Source organism: Periophthalmus magnuspinnatus, chromosome 10, assembly GCF_009829125.3.
Source record: "Periophthalmus magnuspinnatus isolate fPerMag1 chromosome 10, fPerMag1.2.pri, whole genome shotgun sequence".
Taxonomy (NCBI): Eukaryota; Metazoa; Chordata; class Actinopteri; order Gobiiformes; family Gobiidae; genus Periophthalmus; species Periophthalmus magnuspinnatus.
Window position 1 is genome coordinate 23,045,617 of NC_047135.1, and position 23,189 is coordinate 23,068,805.

Here is a 23,189-nt window from a genome sequence, read left to right on the forward strand (position 1 = left end):
ATGAGTTAAGTTAAAACGCCAATTTTCTGATCTCTCAAGCCTTGAACGCGGGACAGTTAAGAAGTACATAAACGTGCATAAATCCGTTGGAATTTAACAGTTAAAAGCCCATAGAGGACGAGTTTATATATGTCCCCTTTAAGATGATAATATTACGATAAGCCTAACTTCAAGCTTCACGTCTTTCTCCACGGTCTTTCTTTACAATTTCGGTAGAGAATTCGTTCTGTTGCATATGGCGTTGCAACTTAAAGATAGTCAAATGACGCCATAGTTGCAGTAAAGTTGATTGAACAGTAGGCCGCTTATTGGGACCGCTTGGGACGGTACTCTTTAAGTACGTGAAATCGGCGGCGCTAGGACCCGGGGCAGGCGGGAGGGCGTAGTCTCGCGCTGGTAGAAGAGGAAGCTCGCGCCTGCTCTGTGCACCGCGCGCACATCCCCGCGAGCTCCTGACAACAGAGCGGCAGCAGCACGAGCGATGCGAGCGCAGAGCAGGAGGCAGTGAGGAGACCGCCCGAGCAGCACTTCAGCAAGCCCCAACACAGCGCCCTTAAACGGCCCCGTACACGGCTCCTGCCTCGGCACGGCCTCACACACGAGCCCTACCGCACTTCTGCCCCGTGTGCGTGAAGCTGAGCCCGGCTGCCTCTTCTCCACTCACCCCGGTCACTACACGCAGCCATGTCGGTGCTCGCCCTCCAGGAGTACGAGTTCGAGCGGCAGTTCAACGAGGACGAGGCTATCCGATGGATGCAGGAGAACTGGTGAGCTACACGCCGACACCGTCACCTCGATCCCTCATAGAAGAGTAGCGTCCATGCTAGAGAGGAGAGAGCAGCATGTGCGACCCCGCGGGGACTCGGCTCGCACATGTAGAGCCATCAGGATTAGATCTATCCCATTATATCATCCTCCGTGTGGCATCATGGTTAAATGTCTTCTTCTGACACAAAATGAACAAATTGCGTAGGCCTATTTAGCCTTCTGACTGTCTATCAGATATTAAACCCACAGTGGCCTACTACAGCACCAGACTAAACAATATCATAGGATGCCTGTCCTTGATTTTTTTTTTTTCCTGTCTTATTTTTAAAGGCCCAACTGATTGATCTGTCACAACTTTGCTTTTGTAAACGAGCAGTCACCAGTAGTTTAGGCACTGGCCTCATAGAAAAAACGGTAGTATCACATTCCATTGTGCTGAATCATGTTTAGGACAACCTGACTTCATTTGATTCTTCTAATATAATTAAGTCACCAAGATGGACGTGAGACACATCTGTCGAAATAATTGGCTAGAAAATTTCCCCAAAATCATACTTAAAAATAACAGATTGACCGATATGGGTTGTTTTTTCTTTTTACTGATTGTTTAAAATCTAGACCAACCAATGGCCAATAAGCAAAAAGTTCTGCTTCGTTTATTCTTGGGCTGATATATAGGGATGATATGGATCATTTCCCCCCAAAACAATAATTTAATTGAGCTAAAAACTCACCCACAGCCCTTTTTTAACCTCAAATGTATAACAGAGCAGTGTGGTCACGTTTTGTGCAGTTCTTTTCTTTCGCACCAAGTATTCAAATAAAGTTTTATGCGTATTCTTTAAGCAGGTCAGTCAAAACTAAATATCGGCATGTGCTGGAGACTGATAGACACTACGCTAAAAAAAGAAATATTGACCTGATATATTGCCCAACCAATATACTGGTCTGTCTATTAAAAGTATCCTCACACTTCTGTAGCTGTTTTTAATATATGGATCTCACAGCTCTGTCTTACTGGTGCCAGTTGTGGACCAAATCAAACTACTTGTTGGAAGCATTTTTCTATTTGAGTAGAAAATGAAGAATCAGTTCCTATTTGATGTGTTTTTTGTGAACACATGTCCCTTTTAGGTAGATGAGCTTCTGCACTGCAATAGGCTATACTTGTGCCATGAAGAAATTTAGTTTTCGGTTAGGCTTTCTGATTTGCATTCTCATATAAATATTCTCAAATTAAATGATTATGTATGCACAACCTGACATGACCTAAACCCATACATTAGAGAGTGTACCTTGATCAGACCAGATTGATGTTATAATCTAAATATAGACTGACCGACCATTCATTGATCGCTGACATGTAATCTCATTCCATAAATAGTACTGTTGTTTATTCAGTCAAATGGCACCTGACCAAAGTGTTTACTGAAGGCAGTGTTCCTCAGGGCATTGCACAAGTGGTTAAGATTAGCCCGGTGAACGTTCTGTGCCGCGGGTGCGATGAGCTAACCGTGCTCTGCTTAACGCTGTGTGTTTGAATGTAGGTCAGAGGCAGCAGCAGCATCCTTTTGTATGTTCTGTGAAGGTCAATGTGATCCAGGTTTGTGCCACGCTGGACACAAATTACTATCAGGTGATTTTTGGCAATATCAGCTGATCTAATGTCAATATCGAAATTTGCAAATAAAAAGATTGTTTAAAAATTGTGCTGGGTGATATGATGATTAAAAACTGAAATTGTGATCTGATGTCTGTGACGGTGTTATCAATAGTCTTTCAGGGCCTTTTAATGCAGCTTTATTCTCAAACATGGCTGCACAACGGCTAGTACTCTTGCCTCACAGTGAAAAGGTTGCAGGTTCGACTCCCTGAGTTTGCATGTTTGTCCTTGTGGAGGGTTCTCTGTCCGCTGAAGCCATTGAATGAAATCCTCCAGCTGGTCTAGTTGAACATCTGGATATGGGTCACTGCTCCTGACTGGTTGCCCCTGTGGCATTGAAGGATGGATCAAATGTAGAGCACAAATTTGTCTGTTGGGACAATAATGTGTATCAAAGCCAAACACCAGATTACACATTTCCCTACCCACTTGTCTTTTGGCAAGCCTTCATGCTCTGCTCTCTCAGAAGAAGCAGATAACTTTAGTTACCTCCTAAAGGCATTGCAAAAAAAATCTGAACTCAAGTGTACCACCCCTACTAAAATATTACATTCCAGTTTTAATTAAGGCCTTGGTTTCATTTTAAGTTTAGATTTTTATACACATTTATAATTAGATTTTTATAAGTAGCAACACTGAAATAACACAAAATACAGTAGTTACAGCACTATTCAACATAATCTAAGATTTTCCTGACATAGCTCTCAATTCTCAGGGACTAGGACTTTCCCTGTGATTTGAATAGGTTTTGCTTTCCAAATGAGCCAGAGCAGTTTATTTTCATAGTGAGTTGTAAGTGCTTATGAATGCTGAAAGGGGGAACACATTAGCATGTAGTGTGTAGGAGCTGTCCAGTCCCTAGTACTGACAAACAACCAATCATATTCATGTTCTGATGTCTGCTGACAGAGCACTGACCAATCAGAGGCCTCATGATCTGTGCTGACTCTCCGTGTGTTAGCACTGGACCACAGCACATGGGAGACAGGGCTCAGAGCAGAAGGGTGGTTAGCAGCCAAGCAACCTAAAAGAAAAAATAGATGAGCCTAAATTATTTATAGAATGAATGAAGGTAAAATAATGTCTGTTTTGATTTGCAGTAGTGTTGTCATGATATCAAAAATTCAAACTCTATTTTGATGCTAAGGAATAGACTCGATACTTTACACCAATTCAGATACCATGATGATAATATCAAACACTCTTTATTTAGACAGTAGAATGTGATTTTCAACATTAAATGGTAGTACTTTCTTCTATATTATCATGTGCTCTTATATCTGTGTAATCCCTCAGTCATCCAGGTAGGTTCCATAGTGGTCCATGGGTGTATAGTAGTCTATGTGGTGTTATACTTGTTCTGATATAGCTCAAACTCATTCTAAAGCTATTCAGCAAAGGTTAATTTCTGTCCTGTGAATGGGAATTTTTGTAGTGTTGACACCCACTCAAATGAGTATCTAATTTCAATACTAGTTTTAGTATCGACTAGTATATGATTTTTCATACTTTTGACAACTCTACATCATAGCACAGCTTTCTGGAACTACTGTTACTACTGCTTAAAATATGTAACTCATCAGTGTTTAACCACCCTATTTGCACAATCGCGCGAGATCTTGCAGCACAAGATCTTTTCCCATCCCACGCACAAACTGGTATTGCTGTGGTGTTTGGAAAAAGGATTTCCTGTTATTTGACTAAGCATTACAGACATTGTAATGCAGGTGCCACAAACTGGTGGTCTCATCTGTACTTTGGCTACAGTGTAAATTATGGCTGAAACTATGAGTTTTCTGTTTTAGTAGCTGTTTTACTACTTGATAATGGAAAAATTAATCATGTAGGTTAAAATGTAAATCATTCTACGTGGGACATATATTGAACTATTTTTTGATCTATGTTATAATTTTATTTACTCATCAAAAGTTGTGTTTTGTTTCATTCACACATGTTTAACACACAAACCCTGCACTCTTTTCCATTTTGTGATGTCATGTGAAAATGTAGGAATTGTTTTGAACAAAACACAATGCAACAACATTCTAACATGGCTAAAAGCTCACAAGAGTCAATGTTTAATATAGGACCTTTACGTTTAAGGCTTCAAGTCCTTTCAACATATAAGAATCATGTGCTTTTTCAGGTTGAATAGTGGCACCACTTTCTAAAGCTATTGTGAAATAGTTGTGAAATTTCACTTTTATTTGTGCTGACAGAGAGGAAATTGAACTTTGTTGCATGTCAGTAGGCACAGTGATCAGAGATATTATTGCACCTCTTGTGAAATTATGGACATATTTGGTTTTAGTGTGTACACCTATTTTTTCCCCCTCATATTTATGGATTACTATTTTTAATTTGTTTTGGCTTTAGACATCTCGATTAAAAATGACCAAAAACTGATCATTGACATTTTGCCATAGCTGAATTTCTTGATTAATGGCCCTGTACTCAATTTGTCCACAGTATTTGAGCAAAATTCGTGTTGCCCCAGTACAGATATGATAACGCAGCTCTTGAGGTTGCTGCGTGCTGTGTGTTTAATTGTAAAGCATTTTATTGCCCAGAATGCATAAGGTAAGTGAAAATGGTTTGCAAAGGTCCAAAGTTTATTCCTCAAAGTGGTAAAACACAAAGCTAGTTAAGTTTAGACAATAAAAATTAGGTACAGCATGCCCAGCCATGCCAACATTCTTTCATAATATTGCAGTGGCATTTTATTGGTGATATAAAATTGGGTTTCCATTCAAAATAAAAAAAATAAGAATTTCTTCTAGGTTTGTCAAAAGTATTGAAACTCCGATACAAATCAATACTAAAACTACTATCAAAACTATTTACTAATTTGAGTAAGAATCAATACTAAAAAAGTCCCATTCACAGGACATAAATGAACCTTTCCTGATTAGCTTTAAAATGGTCTTGAGCTGTATGAGAACAAGTATAGACCACATAGACTATATTACACCCATGAACCACTATGGGACCTACCTGGACGACTGAAGGATTATACAGTAAAACCGCATGGTAATGTAAAAGAAAGTACAACTGAAAGTGATTATTATCATCGTGGTATTTGAATTGGTATTGTCTGTTGATTGTGTAACTTATACTCTAATAGAGTTTGAAATTTCAGTATCGTGACAACAGTATTAGATAACTAGCATTCAACAAACTGCAAACATTATGTACTCCCTCTTGCTTTACCTCCTAGGCCTCATTGGACAAGTGTATTTCCAGCAGATAAAAGTGTTGAGACTCTAGCCCTGTGCCCGCGCTGTGCGGTATTGTTTTGCACTCAGCATGGGTGGAGACTGGTACATCCATCTAATGTATTCCCCCGACAATAGCAGCCCACAGCAAAGGGCTCATTGTAAATCAGCCAAGACAATTGAGAGAACACACCAGAGCTAATAAGTCTAGGAAGTTGGAACCAACTAGCTGACAAGGACGTGCTGTTGTATATTGGCTAATATCCATTTTGTTGTGTAGAAAAAAAGGAAAATATATTTGTTTAAAATGATCTCTTGTTGTGACTTTAAAGAAGACCTATTGTGCTTGTGTCTGCTATATAGTTATAATCTATGACACCTGTGGATAGGCCTGTCATGATATATTGCTGAAGTAAATATAGACTATAAACCATAGTACTGAAACTAATTTATGCCACTGACACAATATCCTTAAAGTAGGCCATAAATAAATAGCAGAATAAAACACGTTGGTAGTTATATCTAAATGTTTATATCTAAAATGAGTCATAGAATTGATTTATTCAACCCTCCACAGCTCAAATCTAGAACCAGAAAAATGACAAAAATTTCTTGACTAGTAGGTGGAATTTTATTTTTTTTAATATCGTGGGTGCTTTTTCCTAACATTATATATATATATATATATATATATATATATATATATATATAAACTATAAGTCTTAGTATTTATTCGTGGCAGGCATAGCCGTTGATCATTGTTATAATTTGGACATTTTAAATACTAGAGATTTAAGAAAATAAAATTGGAGAACAAAGTACAGAGCAGTAGGCGTTTACCGGTGGTTTGGCTTAGAAGCAATTTTAAATGCAAACAAAGTAGGGCTGTACAAATGACCTACTTTGTATATGACTTAGAATCTTCCTCAAAATAGCATAACTTTCCATAGAGCAGTGGTTCTCAAATTGTTGGGCGCGCCCCCCTGGGGGGGCACGGTGAGATACCCGGGGGGGCGCGTATGACACTGTAGTACTGTACGCAGCGCGCGCACACAGCAAAGAGCAGGAGAGAGCGAACAGATCGTGACACAGGGCAGTGAACAAGAAACACTTTTGACACTATGGAAAACATTTTAACAGGGATGAAAAGAAAGGCGGAGATAGACGGAGGTAAAGTCACCCGAAAAATAAGACGAGGAAGTCTGATGAAGCGTATTTAACACTTGGCTTCACCGTGACTCCGGTGGGACACGAGGACAGACCGGTGTCTGCTGTGTCTGAAAATGTTGGCAGCGGACAGTATGAAGCCAAATAAGTTAAGGCGCCACCTCATTACACCTCAGTCACGCTGATAAGACGCTGGAGTTTTTTCAGCGTAAACGTGCCAAAGATTGCCAACAATCATCCGCTTTGTAAATGTCACTTAAAGCAGCAAGCACTGAGCATCATGTAAGGTGTCGTACCAAACTGCTAAATTACTTGTTTTAATTTGATATTTATTTAATTTTAATGTATTATTTTGATATTTATTTAATTTTAATTTATTCATTTGATGTTTATTTAATTTTATTTTTTTATTTGATATTTAATTAAATTTAATTATATCATTTCATTTCTTTTATTTTTTCGGGGGGGGGGCGAAATTTTTTTTTCTTTATAGGGGGGGGGGCATGATAGAAAATAATTGAGAAGCACTGCCATAGAGAATGTTCCAGAGTTCAGCTTGCCATCTTTATGGAGTTATGCAGATGGTGTGCCTGCCATCAGAAGTCTATGCAAATCTCTTAAAAAAACATGACTAAATGGTAGAGCTGCAAGATGAATCAGAATCAAATCAAAATTGCAGTTGGCAAATCACAAAAGCTGCAGTTTTGAATACCATAATTTTATTCATGAGCAACAAAATATCCTGCCTTATTCTGCATAAAAACTGCTACGCCCGTAGTTTAGGTCTGTGAGTCTTGTATTAGTTTGTCAGTTTGTATTTAAGTCTTTTTGTCACAACTTCTGTGTGAACTTTGAACAGAATCATTCTTAATTAACTAAAACACTGTGGTATTTTTTTTCTCTCTTCCAGTATGGATATTGTGTTTGTGCATCCCTGTGTTGTGTAGACTTACCTAAAAAAAAAAATCTGTATTCTTTTCTTGGGGACATTGACGTTGCAATCAAACAAGAGACTGAGATGGAAAAAAAAAATTGTATTAGTATTGCTGTGTGCCACTTGTTCCCTGGAGTGATTTATAATAATTAATATTTGTATGACTGCTCGGGCTGCAGGCACCAGGAGGGAAGGTGGAGAGGGCTCGGTGAAAACGTTTGTCTCTCCTCAGCTGGATGGATGTGAAACGCTGACTTCTGCTGCTGACACCACAGCTCAGCCCGCACGACGCTTGTTTATGGTACAAGTGTGTGAGGGAATCGTACAAGAAATTTGCCTTTCTGGTCAACAAATTGCCAAAAATCTAGCTTACTCCCCTAAAACGTGCTATGATTTTACAAGAGAAGGTCTCAGACCTCGGGACAACGATAAATAAATCTCACAGGTAGCAAAGGTACAATGCCATCAACATTGTGGTCGAATACTGTTTTCAGTATTGTTGGGAGGCTCACAGTGAAATTCTAGTTGTTTATTTTATCTAGATGTTTAGTTTATTTATTATATAAAAACTTTAATACATTTGCATATTCTACTCAAGCAGCTTTTATTGGGGCTTGGTATAAATGTGGCTTCCAATCTGCACCAACAATCTCCCCGATCACCACCGTTTGTTAACTCACAGTGCAGTGTACACACAGGTAGGCCTGTCATAATAAATACTATATCAATGTATGTTAGATGAAACAATCATTTTTGAATTAATAACTCCTATGACTCATAGATACAAACTCTCTTCTAAAGTGTTTTAATCTGCTATGTATTTATTGAAGTTCATGTTTTTTTAACCATATTATACATTTAGAATAGTATTTGGGGTTAGTTCTACTAAGGAGGTGTTGCGTCATTGAAAAAGTTTAGATTCAGATAGAGGGTAGCAGTCTCATTTTATCACAAAATGATGTTACAATATACTCTTTGGAGGAAAATACGAAATGTACCAAATTAAAAAAAAATCACTCTTTGTTGAGATAAAACCTTCTAAAGTATTAATTTCCCGCACATTCTGATAATGTACCATAATTCCCATGGAAATGATCAAACTTTGACAATTCTTGAGATTTAGCAGAGGCAATGAGGAGCTGCTGACTCACACAGAAGCTCAGACGTCAGCAGTGTTCTGTTCTGTGCAGGTTGCCTAGAATCAGCTGAACAGCCTTGGAGTTAAATGTCATGCCCCAAACTGTGGTCCCAATCTCTCCTCATTTGCTCCTGTATTCATCATTATAATATCCCAGCAGTGTTCTTCCTATGTTGTCCTTAAAAAACCTGCTGACTAATGTTCTAATGTCTTCCAGCGTAAGTTCCTGTTTGCAGTGCACTTAGCCTGGAAGATCAGATTCCACTACTAGATTTAATCAATTGAAAGATTAGTCCAAGCTTCAGGTTACTTAATTTGGTTTCAGCTTTGAAGCATGCCACTAGGAAAAACAAAGCACCACTGAACTATTTTTATTAAGAAGGGCAAGTCTAGGGCTACACAATTTTGAGGGAAAAAAATATATATTTTTATGTATTTATTTTTTTTCTGGCAAGTGTAGCAATTGGGGTTTTCAAAAGTATTGAAAATCAGATACTAAGCAATAAAAAAAAAGTATCGAAACTAGATACTCATTTGAGCAGGTATCAATATGAAATGAAATGAACCTTTCCTGAATAGCTTTAGAATGGCCTTAAGCTGTATCAGAACAAGTATAAGACCACATAGACTAGTATTCTCCCATGAACCACTATGGAACGTCTGTACCACTGAGAGATTATACAGATATGTCCACATGGTAATATAAAAGGAAGTACTACCATTTAATGTTGAAAATCACATTATGTTGTCTAAAGAGTTTGTTTTTGTTGTTATTGTATCTAAATTCCTTAATATTAACATGAAGTTTGAAACGTTAGTATTGTGGCACTAGTTACAATTGCAATGTATGTTTAAAAATATTATAGACAGGATATTGGGTTCTTTGCAGAGGACATTCTATTATCCAAAAGATTGCAGTCTTTGAATTGAAATTTGAGTTGCCATATTTATCACAGTGACAATTAATTGTGCAGACACATCTGATATGAAAAATACGCAAACGGTACACCTCTCGTCCAAAAGCTGACGACTATGCCACTGTTGCAACAAAGATAACAAGTCGATTGATAGATAGAACTGAATGCTATCGGAGTTATCTTGCAAGGACAAAATTACCATACAAATTGTAACAGATCCAACTAATAATATTTCTATCTAATCTGAAATGGTCTTTAGCAAATGTGGTCTGGACAATGAGGGCAGTGATTGGCTATGTAGGGCGTCTCATTGTGATGCTCATGGTTTCTGACCAGACAACCCCTCCCCAGGCCAAATGTTTGTCAGAAAGATAATCTTGTCAAGACTGGTGAGGCTACAAAGGAGGATGTGGGCCAGGGCCATAGAAATAAGAGAACATTTCCGGTCTTCATATGAGCTTTATAGTATTGCGTGTGATGGACTTGGAGTAATTGTGTTTGATGATGATGAGGTTTGAATTTGATCTCGATATACCGTGCAAGTTCTATGGGTTGTTTTATTGATGCAAGTTGACAATATTATAAAAAATAGATTTGACTTAAAGTGCACTGTGCCATCAGCTTGTGTCCTTGGCGATTTTATTGTTTCATCTGGAATGTTTCACTGTATCATGCATTTATCAGTCCTGTTGTAGATACTGTTGCAGGCGTTTTTATTGCAAAAATACTTGGTAGAGGGAATTTTGTAACTTTCTGGGGGTTGGATTTCACCTGCATGGTTCCATGGAAATTCTTTGGAACATTCTCCATGAAGCTAAGTTTTATGCCATACTGTGGAACTTTATAGTCAAACAACATTTCCACGGAAACTGAAAGGAGTCCAAATAAGAATCGGGTTTGTTGAGATGCAAGCCCGCACACAGTAAAGATGCACGTTCCTCTGTGTTTTTCAGTGCAATAAAAACATCCGAAATGAAAAAAAATCTTTCTTATTGTTGGTCTATTTTTTATACATATATTTTTTTTCAGTTACTCCTAAATAAAAATTGATTTAAAATTAGACCTGTCATGATAACAAACTTTGAAACTTGAAACATTTTAAACTACTTTATGCCTCTAACACAATAGCAATAATGCAAGATAATCCCATTTATAAATAGACAGTATTATTCAAAAAACCTGCGCTGCAACAAATAAATGGCAGGCTGAACCAATAATCAGCCATGGGAGTTAATTATTCAACCCTCTACAGCACAAATCTTATAGTATCAAAACAAAAATGCCCCAAATCTCCCCACTTTTACAAAGAAAAGATATACACGATAAATACTGAACCCAAAAATGTATTCTTCCATTTTTCATGTATTGAACGATAAGTTGATATAGTCATTATTGTGACAGGCCTACTTAAAATACACTTGTATGTACACAGATTTGCTGACTTGCTGCTTCTTCCGCTGTCTTTTCTCTTGTGCCACTCTGTGTAGATTGTGACAGTGTTTGACTACCTGGTTCACACCTGGAGAGTTTGTTTTCTGTCAGTGTCGTCTTGTATTTGATGCGTACATTGGGTTGTTGGCCTTTGCCTGCCTCAGAATGGTGAACCAAACCTGGGTGGTTAGAGCCAGCCATTGTTGTGTTGTTGACATGTTTGAAGCTTAACGCAGCTCCTAGCAGCAGGGCAGTTTAAACAGGCTGTAGATTTTGGCGGTACTTACGCGGCAATAATCCCCAGAGAAAGGACTCAAATTACCTTTGCTGTTGGTTATTTGCTGCAACCTATACGGCGCTGTATTGTTTTGGCTTTTCTCCTCCCTCACCATATACCTGATGTATTGTTTTAAAGAGAGTAAAACAAATACAGATGCTTATTTGTCCAGTTTTACAGTGTCATTAAATTGACTTTATTATTACTATTACTAATTATTAGCTCATTCTGCTATTTATTCTTTACAGCTAAGGCCTTTTAATGATACAGTATATTTAAAAATAAGTTCACTGGAATTATCTTCCTTTGTGTCAGAGGCGTAAAGTAGTTTCAATAATATTGTTTATCGCAATATTTCTCTGTTGCAATATATCGTGCTTGAAAATGTTTTGTGACAGACCTGTTGATATCATCCGCAATGATCATGAAAAGACATTCGTTTTAAGACAAAAGAAAAATTCTATTCTGTCAACTGGACAAGAGTTTGAGAGTGAAGACGTTTCGCTGCTCATCCAAGACACTTCTTCAGTTATGGTCAGATTGGTGGTGGACATGTCGATCTGAAGGGAGGAGCTAACAACAATGAAACAAACACACCTATTTGTTTAGTTTCTGTTTGTTATAAACTCATTGTGGGGAGTAATTAGAATGGTTGGAATGCATAAGGTAAGTGAGGAATAACCTGGGACCACTGTAAATTGTTTAAAGCACCTTTCTAAAATTATTTGGTCTTGTACTAGTTCCAATATAGATCAAGAACTATCCAGGAAAAGTCAAATTCTGCCTTTTTCAGTATAGATACCAGTTCATCGTGTTATGTAAATTAGTATCTTGGTGTAGATCTCTCTTCAAATAGTAGCATAGTTCAAATTGTTGTTGTGACAGGCCTAGTAACTTCTCTCCTTACATATGTTATGACAGTCTACTTTGTTTGTACACACTCATAGGAGAGGCATTATGACAGCGGCACCTTGCACAGCTTTGCCGACTCATCCTTGCCATTATGTAACAGGTGAGACCAAGAGGAGACGAACAGCTAACGCTAATCCTCACAATATCTGCGGGGGAGGGGCGTGGACGGACTTCCTACATCCCTTCCGCGATCTGAGTGACTAGCATGGCAGTCACGTCAGTCAATATTAGCTGTTGACATTAGGAGTGGAGGCTATTGTTGGATTAGAAGAGAAATGAGTGTAAATCCGGTCGAATATGAACGCAGAGTCAATGAGCCACCACCCACTTGGAGTAATGTCATTTCACACTGATTGTATTAGATGTTAGAGCAGGGTTTTTTTTTTGTTTTTTTTTTTGTTGTTGTTTGTTTGAAAGCTGGAGCAATATATTTTGGGGCTCAGTATTTATTGTGTGAATATTTTTGTTGCAATAGTGCAGAGATTTTAGCCATTTGTATGTAATAAGGTAAGATTTGAGCTGTAGAGGGACTAGAGTAACATTCCGGGCTAATTATTAGTAAATTCTGCTGTTTATTTGCTGCAGCTCAGACTTTTTAATGATACTGTCTATTTAAACATTGGTTTAAATGATTGTTATTGTGTCAGTGTCATAAAGTAGTTTCAATATTATCATTTATTGCAATATATCATGCCTCAGAAGGTGACAGAGACAGGCCCTAGTATCAAGATTAATAAACATTCATAAGACATTTTTTTTATTTATTTTTTTATGTATTTGTTGCATCCTTTTAAGTGCACCTATTATGTTAAATTGAGAGCTTTTAGCCATGTTGTAGTTGTTTCACTTTCTAATTTACCCTCTTGAAACTGTTCAGAGTGATTCATGCATGCTTGAGTAACGTGAGTAATTTATATTCCTGTGTTCTAGACGTTATTGCTCCGAGCTACTCCCGTTTTCATCACCACCGATACACGCCCAGTCAGCGGACTGGTTTCTTTTATTAAGCTGTTTTAGATCAATATTGCAATTTAAAAAGTCCAAATTATAACATAATGATCCACCGGTGTCATAGATTATAACTATATAGCAAGTAAAAATGGCAGAATATGTCTTCTTTAAAAAAATAAATCAAATTTATTTAAATCAATTTGCATCCTTATCTAAATTAAATGATTAGTTGGCTAATACAAATTTTGCTCTAGAATTATACCAGTGCTGCTTGTTGAAAGTTTGTACCTTTCAGACCCGTGGCATTGGCTAAAAATATTTCACAAGCTATTATTCAGAGCAAATATCAGCAGGACTATCTATGTTCCTACTGCAGTGAGGGCATGGAGGTAGGTAACCCAAACCCTATAAACGTGTCGGGAGATGGAGCTGTGTGGAGCAGTTCTGTGAATTCACACCCATGTCTCAAATGGATTCCTGGACATTGGCTGTAGCTGGGCACCTCCCTGCAGCCACTTTGGCCCTCTCTGTGGATCTTACTATGTGTTCATTCTAGTAGCAGCATAAGTGTTGTTTGAAATTTTTGCATCGTGATGTGATTTCAGTACTTAGGATAGCCTGTACTCAATACCAATTCCACTTTGGCAGTGACGAAATTTGCGAATTTATTTCCTACCTCTGTCAGCAAATTTTGCCAACATTTTAAATGTGTGTTTGTGTACCTACACAAACTAGCTCTGTCTCACTGTTTTCATTGCTTCATTTAATTATTCCACTTTTATCGCGCCAGCTGTTGTGCTTTAGCCCCCAGCATCCCAGGCTGAAGTGTGTGACCTTCTGACTTTTCCATACGAGTGGGTGCTGTAATTTCCACAGGCCCATTTACTGTCTCTAGAGGCAGCTTCGCTCCTCTGTCCTCTGCTCTAAGCGGAGGTGGTCTCATTCCTTCCATGGCTTCTTCAAACGCTTCTGTTCTTTGGATGCATCAAAAGCCCACTGTCTGCGAACTTGTCATAATCTGTGTGTGGAAGATTTTCTGCACTCAAAAAGGGTGCCTGGAATGTGAGTTCTTTGTCACGTATTTTGTTTAATTTCTCAACTCAAAACGTGAATCTTTTTGTGTATATTGGTAATGGTGCACTTTGTGACGTTTCTGATGGAACATTCTAGGCAAAGAATCTTCTGCTTGTCTCCAAGGAGACGCATCTGAATCTGATCCATCTCCCATGGAGACAAGCAGGTGACACCCCCAGGCCATGTTATATGTCACATATGTGAAGTGGTGACCTTGCTCACAGAAAAAGTGCATGTTTTTTTTTTTTTTCTGTTTTTTTTCTGAGGTTATGTTTTAGTATTAAAAAATACCAGCAATCTAATAATTAGAAGGTGATTTAATTCCATACTGTGGAACATTCCAGATAAAGCAGCATCTTAACATCATAAACAAGCAAGTGGCACACTTCCACTAGAAAAGTTACACAATACATGATATTGTTATATGATACTTGCACATCAACCAAGATACTTATAGACATGCTAGATCTATTATATTGTCATGTTAAATTTTTCATTCATTTTTTTTTATCAATGTCTATGTGACCTTAATATAACTGCAGCTTTTGTGTGTCATTGTGATTAGTTTGCACTTAATCTTGCAGTTCTATTCATTACAACCTGTGTTCTGCCTCGAATCTGTTTTTTACAGTCTGTCAATGACTTTGCCTTGTGACCAAATGCAGTTTTTGCTGTTGTGCTTCAAAGTGATATCCCCCAGTGTTGGCTTGGGCTTATTCAGCATCCAATCTCTCAAGTCAGACCACCTGCACTTTTTAATTAGGCTCAGCACTGGGAAAATGGGAGATTCTGTTGTGCCAGCCGATGTTTCAGCACAACAACTCGTCTTTATCTGGGCCAGTGGTGTTCTCTGACAGAGCTTTAAAGGCGCTGTACCTGATTTTTACTGTCTTAAAAAATGTGAAAAACAGACTTAGTTCATTTAAAATGATTTGTAATGCTCCAAAGTTATTCCTCACTTACCTTATACATTCCAAGCATCGTAATTATTCATCATGATGAGATTATATGCACTTCTCACACAAGACCAGAGCGGAATTTTGCTGTGATGGTAAAGCTAACGTTCACATTAAGTTGCAGTTGCAGTTACACTGCATGTAATTATAAAGCACTTTATTGTCTATAATCAGGTAGACTGTAAACCGTGGACAAAAGAACTATCATTGCTTCAAGGAAATAATTGTACTATTGAGTAATATAGCCGGTGGACATGAAATGTTCCCTTAATTACAGAATCATCCTTATACAATATATCTGTACTGGAGTGAGACAGTTTGCTCAAATACATGGTAAAAATGAGGTACAAGGCCTACAAATGGGTACTCATTCCACCATGTCAAGGTCAAATCAGTCATTAGTATAAAAATGTATTCTCATGGGTTTGAATAGTGTGTGAGTTTGAAGGTAGAGAACAAGCATCTAATTTTGTCAATGCAAGGAAAACCTGTGTTAAAATAATACATATTCTTTCTTTGTGTGTACAGGAAGAAGTCGTTTCTGTTCTCTGCACTGTACGCTGCCTTTATCCTGGGAGGCCGCCATGTCATGAAACAAAGGGAGAAATTTGAGTTGAGAAAACCTCTGGTGCTATGGTCGCTCACACTCGCCGTTTTCAGGTAAAGTCTACTCTAATAAATCCTGCAATATTAGTTTTAATGAGCCTTTTCAGCTAAAATGCCTCCTCTTGTGCAGTATATTTGGTGCCATCCGTACGGGGAGCTACATGACCTTCATCCTGATGACCAAAGGGCTAAAACAGTCTGTCTGTGACCAAAGCTTCTATAACGGACCAGTCAGCAAGTTCTGGGCTTATGCCTTTGTTCTTAGTAAAGCCCCAGAGCTCGGTAAGTCCATTCAGATGGTATTTTATATTATTTATCATATTTCGTTTAAAGGGGTGTACCTTTGCAATAATGTTTGAGCATACTGACAGAGCACAAAATAGGCTCTTTCTCACAGTAAAGAAAGCGACACAAGTACGTTTCTTGTTAAAGGCGCTGTCCTGATTTTTACAGTATTAAAAAAACCCCCAAATGGTTCATTATAAACAGTTTACTGTGGTCCAAAGTTATTCCTAGCATCCTAATTGTTCACCACAATGAGTTTACAAATGCTTTTCACAACTCTGAGACTAGATTATCGTAAAATAAAATACTTTCTAATAAGATGCGCACATCACGCAGTGTTTTGACCTCATGTTTGTTTATAAAATGGATCTCTACTGGGGCAAGACAAATTTTGCTCAAATACATAAGAAAAAACAGGTACAGGCCCTTTAAACACCATTCAGAACAAAAATATATTTGTTCACCCAAATATATTTTTTCTGCCAGTACAAAATAGAATTGTCATCATTATCAAAGTGCAAAGGCTGCAGTTACTTGGGTAAAACAAGCAGTTCAAACACAATACATTGATTGATAACCTACTTTTATTTATCCTTATGTAAACATTGTGAACTAGAAACTAATAATGGGATGTGTAATTCCTGCCTTTAATGTTTTCTATAAAATACACATCCTTAACCTCTCTGTGTGTCTTCACAGGTGACACCCTGTTCATCGTCCTCCGTAAGCAGAAGCTGATCTTCCTGCACTGGTACCACCACATCACGGTGCTGCTCTACTCCTGGTACTCCTATAAGGACATGGTGGCTGGAGGGGGCTGGTTTATGACTATGAACTACCTGGTACACGCTGTCATGTACTCCTACTACGCACTGAGAGCTGCCGGCTTCAAGGTGTCTCGCAAATTTGCCATGTTCATCACTCTCACTCAGATTACCCAGATGCTGATGGGCTGTGTGGTCAATTACCTGGTCTACTCATGGATGCAACAGGGCCAAGAGTGCCCCTCCCACATGCAGAACATCGTCTGGTCCTCCCTCATGTACCTCAGCTACTTTGTGCTCTTCATACAGTTCTTCTATGAGGCCTACATCACCAAGTCCAAGAAAATGTCCGCAGCACTTGCCAAGAAGGAAGACTAAATGATGCCATAGCTTACAACAGGGAAGAAAAGGGACCACCGGGGACCATACGGAGATAGGGGACCAGTGACTTGAATTCCTAACAAGGGTTTTAGTTGAAAAATAATATGAAGAAAATGGTTGAAGGGAATGCTTGAGCTGTGTAAGTGCAGATGTAAAGCCTACAGAGGGTGAAGTCTTTATAGGTGGATAAAGATAATAAGCCATCATGACTTGTTTTAAATGGGATAGTCGGGGATTTGCAACAAGAGGTCTCTTACAGTAGATTGTCAGCACACTCCCAGTTTACAAATCTACACATCATACTTAAATTGGCAGACAGAATTATAGCAAAAAACTGTGCAAAAGGGTAACATTTTGATAACATTGCACAAAAATCAGATACTAATTTAAACTAGTATTGTAACTAGATACTAATTTGAACATGTATCTATACTAAAAATAAAGTCATACTCACAGGAAAGAAACAAACCTTTCTTGAATAGCTTCAGAATGATCTTTAGCTGTCTGAGAACAAGTACAAGACCATATAGACTAGTATATGCCCATGGACCACTATGGAACATATCTGCACGACTGAAGGGTTACACAGATCTAAAGGGTACAGGGTAATATAAAAAATATACTATTATTTAATGTTGAAACTTACATTCTGTTACCTAATTAAAATGTTTTTATTTCAATACCACAATGATAGTGTGAAATTTTAGTATCGTGGCAACATTACATTGAACTGGGCATGTGAGGACACTCTATGGTAAGAAGAAAACGAGCTAGAACCACAATTGCAAAGTAGCTGGACTATCTACATATTATTAAAAGGTGTTATATAAATTAATGTTGAATCTTTAAAAAAAAAAAAGTTTTTAAGATAAAAAAAACCCACAAATAAAGAGAATTATTAGACTAGAATATTTCATTTGCCATCATCACCTTGTCACCTGATAAAACGGACTTGTAAAGATAAGTTGACAGTCAGTAGCGTCATCTGTCCTGTGCGTGTGTCTTAGTGTTTTTATAATCAGTGGAGCAGTTCGAGACACTGAAGGCTTAGTCTATTGTCTAACCATGAGCTGATGGGGTGAATGGCACTGCATTCGTGTGTCTTACATTGCAAAAGGCAATGTTTTCTCAGGTCATAGGTTCTAAATATAATATGCATATCAAGAAAATGTAGGTCTGTTTAACATCTAGGCTAGTTTACATAGTGGCTTATTCATCCTGATGAGGTTGTGTAGTGACAACATGTATGAAAGATGAACTAAACCATGTCATGCTTGTGGGCCTGATGGGAAACCTGCCTTTACAGATATTGCCAACTGTACTTTGAAAGGTGTTCAGATTGTGTTTACCTGTACTTGAGTATTCTACTTGTGATCCAGTTGGGTTAAGTGTGATATCACCTCCAGGTCCATGAATTGATTGAAAAATGAACATGTTTACAATTTTGCCTTTTTTTTTAAAGCAATGACAAATCTCTCTCACATTAAGAGATTGCAGTTGTTTAAAGCTGAGAAGGTTATAAGCTGTAACTGGAGGTTGAGGTTAGAAGCTAGGCTAGGCTGAGGTAGCGTTAGCAGTGACCAGCAATTTGTAATCCTATGTTATAATGGATTACTACTACATTATTTACATATTTGTGGGTAAACGTGCACTTTTGATAGGTAATTGTTGTTTGATGAATAAGAAACAAAAACAAAGCTAGAAATCAGTTGTGAAATTTCTGGTTGGACCCGGAAGTGACATCATCATTTAACAACTTTATAAGCCCATCTCTAAACGGGCAATAGCCTTAAATTGGTATTTCCAATTTCCCGAAATGGAATAAGTTCACATTTTAACTAGAAGAATTAACTAAATAACTGATAAACTAACACAAGAATCACATTTGCACAGATCTAAACTACAGGCTTAACCTCTTTTTATGCAGAATAAGACCAGATATTTTGTTGTTTGTGCGCTTTGTGATTTGGTAATTGTGGCCATTCAAATTTTAATTCGATTTCTAATTAATCTGGGAGCCATTGTGTATTGTCCCACTTGTTGGCTTGAGTATATGTAAACACTTTCTGACTTATAGATGCTTTAAGGTCCCCCTCAGTAAATAGACTAGTCTGTAGATTCAAAGGACTGAAAAAGGAGGACAAACCATTTAATATGAAAAATCAAACCAAACCATGCTATTATCAAAGTAGCCGTATTGAACTTGTATGTATCCTTAACTGTCTGTCGTGCTCACGTACATTTGCACTGTATTACTGTAAAAACACTGAAAAAGCTACATGTATGAACAAAGTGCAAATTGTGAGATTGTGGTTTTGTCTTGAACTTGACATTGCTTACACATGTTCTGTTGGTGCTCACTTTTAGCTTGTGACGACAATTTGAAAGCGCAGAAGGTCTGATGGAGGGCACGGACATCTTTAGAAAGTGTCCCTGCATAAACCTGTTCAAATGTCTACGTTTAAACCAAAAGAAGGGCTTCTATCTAGGCTTCACTCAATCACAAAATGTACGCTAAGGCGACACAAAATTTCAAACAGGCTAGGCTGTAAAAGTACAATAATTGTGTGTGTGCATACTACATAGACTATGTGCGAAATTATGTTCCTGCGCCACCACCTATAGAGCAAATGTGCAATAAATGTCATTGTTGTTAAATTAAATAAATTTCTTACATAATGAAAGTATTTGATTAGTCTTTACTTTTTGTTTTTAGAAATTGCGATGTATGTGAAGCTAATCAATGGGCTTTCTTAAAAGTAAAAGTGAAAATGTATATATTTTAAATGCCAAAATGGAGCAACAGGTAGAAAAAGTGAAGGGGAAGATTATGTAACTTTAACTTATCCACATCCACAGAAAAAAAGCAAATGGAAATGACTGGCTAAAAGTAAACATTAGGGCTTAATTAGAAACACAGACTTACTAATGTATTTTAGGTTAGTTGGTAATTAGGGAATTATTTTACACACTTTTTTAAAAAAATTTTACAGAAGGCAAACTTTTTTTTAGGTTTTACTGGACAATAGCTTATAGAAATATTGGCCCTGCAATAGTTTCTCAATGTAGATGACTTCCTACCCCACAATTCAGTTTTACTCTCGTCTGAGATCACTAGATTTCTGCCTTTAGATGTCTCCATTCTGGGATTGTGAACATTCTGATCACATGGCATTTTAAAGGGTCTGTTGACGAGCTTAAATATTTACTTTGGAGACCTCTATTCTTGTCCATAAAATAAAAACTGGCCAGTCCAGTACCCTCATGAGCACTCTGCTGGACCCTACAGGCCTACAATTTGACACCTCTCCTCTGCCCTCTGGTGGATGCTTTTAAAAAATGTTTTAATTATAGGAGATGTCACCAGTCAGAATATCTAATCCAGCCAACCACTATAATTAACCATGAACAACTGGTTCTATAATAATAATAATATAATAATAATAATAATAATAATAATACATTTTATTTATATAGCGCTTTTCAAGACACTCAAAGTCGCTTCACACTACATACAAGAGTAAAATATCACAAAATTTACAACATAAAATCAAACATTAAAAGCTATTTTGAACAGGTGAGTTTTGAGTTCTTTTTTGAAGGTGGGGAGGTCAGAGCAGTCACGGAGGGGTTTAGGTAGTGAGTTCCAGAGGGTGGGGGCAGCGATGGAGAAGGCTCTGTCCCCCCAGGTTCGGAGCTTGGTCCTACAGGGCAGGGACAGGAGGTTGGAGCTGGAGGAGCGGAGGAGGCGAGATGGAGTGTGGTGGTGGACCAGGTCTGTGAGGGACGGGGAGCCAGTGGAGCTTGTGGAGGACAGGAGTGATGTGTTCACTTGAGCGGGTGTGGGTGAGGAGCCGGGCAGCGGAGTTCTGAATGTACTGTAGTCTATTGAGGGTTTTGGATGGTGTAACGTAGAGGATGCTATTGCAGTTCTACTGCTCTATCAACGTGAACTCTACAGGTACGTCATTTTAACAAATTGGAACTTTTTCCAAATGTAAACTACTTTGGGGATGATAAAGTGTTGTTGAATTGAACTTGCATTGGATTTGCGACCGTTGAAATGTTACAGCTACTGGCTTTTTTAAGGCAACATATTTTATTTTCGCCACGAAATGTGCTTATGCTAACTCCGAAGCTAATAGCTAATTCAACAAGCTAATCTACAATTCTGTACAAGTCGAAGCGTTTATTTTTTTTAAAAGTATGTTGACATGTATTTATTTATTTTTCTATCTAAAAGGTTTGGAATTTTCAGCAATATTGCATTAAACCTATCCCTCTTGCAAGAGCTTTTTACGGTAAAAAAAATAAAATAATAATAATAATAATAATAAAATCAATTATTATAAAGTACCTGGGAGCACATATGTGAGCACATGTGAAGAATATTCTGTCATGGACATGTTTCATGAGGTACTTTATCATTCAGGAAGTTGTATTACATAAAACTAGTCACATATTAGAGCAGACATGGGCATGTTAAGACCCAGGGACAACTTTTTGAAGATTATTATTATAGTGTAGTAATAGACCAAAAAAAAAAGGGGGAATGGTGAAATAAACAATTAGGAATTACAGTAAATTACACCTGTTTGGTCATGTTATCAATAACTGTGAATACCATAATTTTTAAAATGTTTATATTCACAATAATCACAACATTAAAATATAAAATATAATGTCCCCAGTACAAAGAGTGAGTTTGTCCTCAGTTTTAGTGCTTTTACTGAGGGAGACTTTAAAGCATTCAAAAAGTTAAAAACCAAAGAAGACACCTAAGGCTGTCATCTGTTATTTCCTCCCTTCTACAACAGGCTCTCCTCACAATTTGGGTCTCACTGGAGTAGCTTTTTCTCCGAGGTTACAGCAGAAGTAGAGAGCATGTCCCACCTGAGAATGACTTAAGAGCTAACCTGCTTCACCAACGCTAAATTGTAGGTGATTTGATAAGTGGCTTAAATGGCTAAGCACCACATGTGAACAGGTACAAAATTCAATTGTGGATGGAGGACACCAACTCCGGCTATCTTTTTTTTCTACAATTATGTTAATATATATTTGGAGGGGTCTGATGTGGATTGTGGAGCTGATACAGCTTTTTGCCAATACCAATTTTATATTTTAAAATGCACTGCAAAAAACAAATTTATGTTAATTTATAGTGACGTTTACAACTAAGTGTATTTATCTGGGATATAAATTCATGAGTCTGCTCGAAAAGACAAATTTGATCAAATGTGGACAAACTGGGAATGTCACATAAGCACAGACAGACTGGGGTAGTGCAGAAAAAATATTGGTTCCAAATTTTCAGTGTCAGACCGGTACCAGTATCTGTGAGAATCCGCTGGTATCACTAATATTGCAGATAACCGATAAACAGTCCCTAAAAATATATATGAAATTCTGTAATGGGTAACTTTGAAAATAGCATATAATATTTTCTGGCAAAACAATAAAACAAATGCAGGTCACCATACCATACTACATAGCTTTCTTGCTTATATTGCGTGCTACATTCCTGTTCCTTTTAACCAATTGTCAAGCCCTGCACTAGTCATCTGTATTTACCACTCTTAGTGGTCTGAAAACTTAAAGCACGCTAACATTTCTGTAAACAACATACAATCATTACAATACAATAGCTGTTATTTCATAAGTTTAGACTTAAAATAAAAAGGCCCTATACCTAATTTCTTTCCATGTATTTGAGCAAAATGTATCTTGACCCAGCACAGATATGTTGT

General features: G+C 37.6%; 1 protein-coding gene across 1 annotated transcript; it reads left to right on the top strand.

The window, feature by feature from the left end:
* Positions 1 to 359: 359 nt before the first annotated feature.
* elovl6 (ELOVL fatty acid elongase 6) lies at positions 360 to 20,123 on the top strand. Its single transcript, XM_033974716.2, has 4 exons — positions 360 to 767; positions 15,932 to 16,063; positions 16,140 to 16,291; positions 16,994 to 20,123. Exons 1-4 carry the CDS (start codon positions 685 to 687, stop codon positions 17,434 to 17,436), a joined length of 810 nt encoding a protein of 269 aa, XP_033830607.1. The 5' UTR covers positions 360 to 684; the 3' UTR covers positions 17,437 to 20,123.
* Positions 20,124 to 23,189: the final 3,066 nt, after the last annotated feature.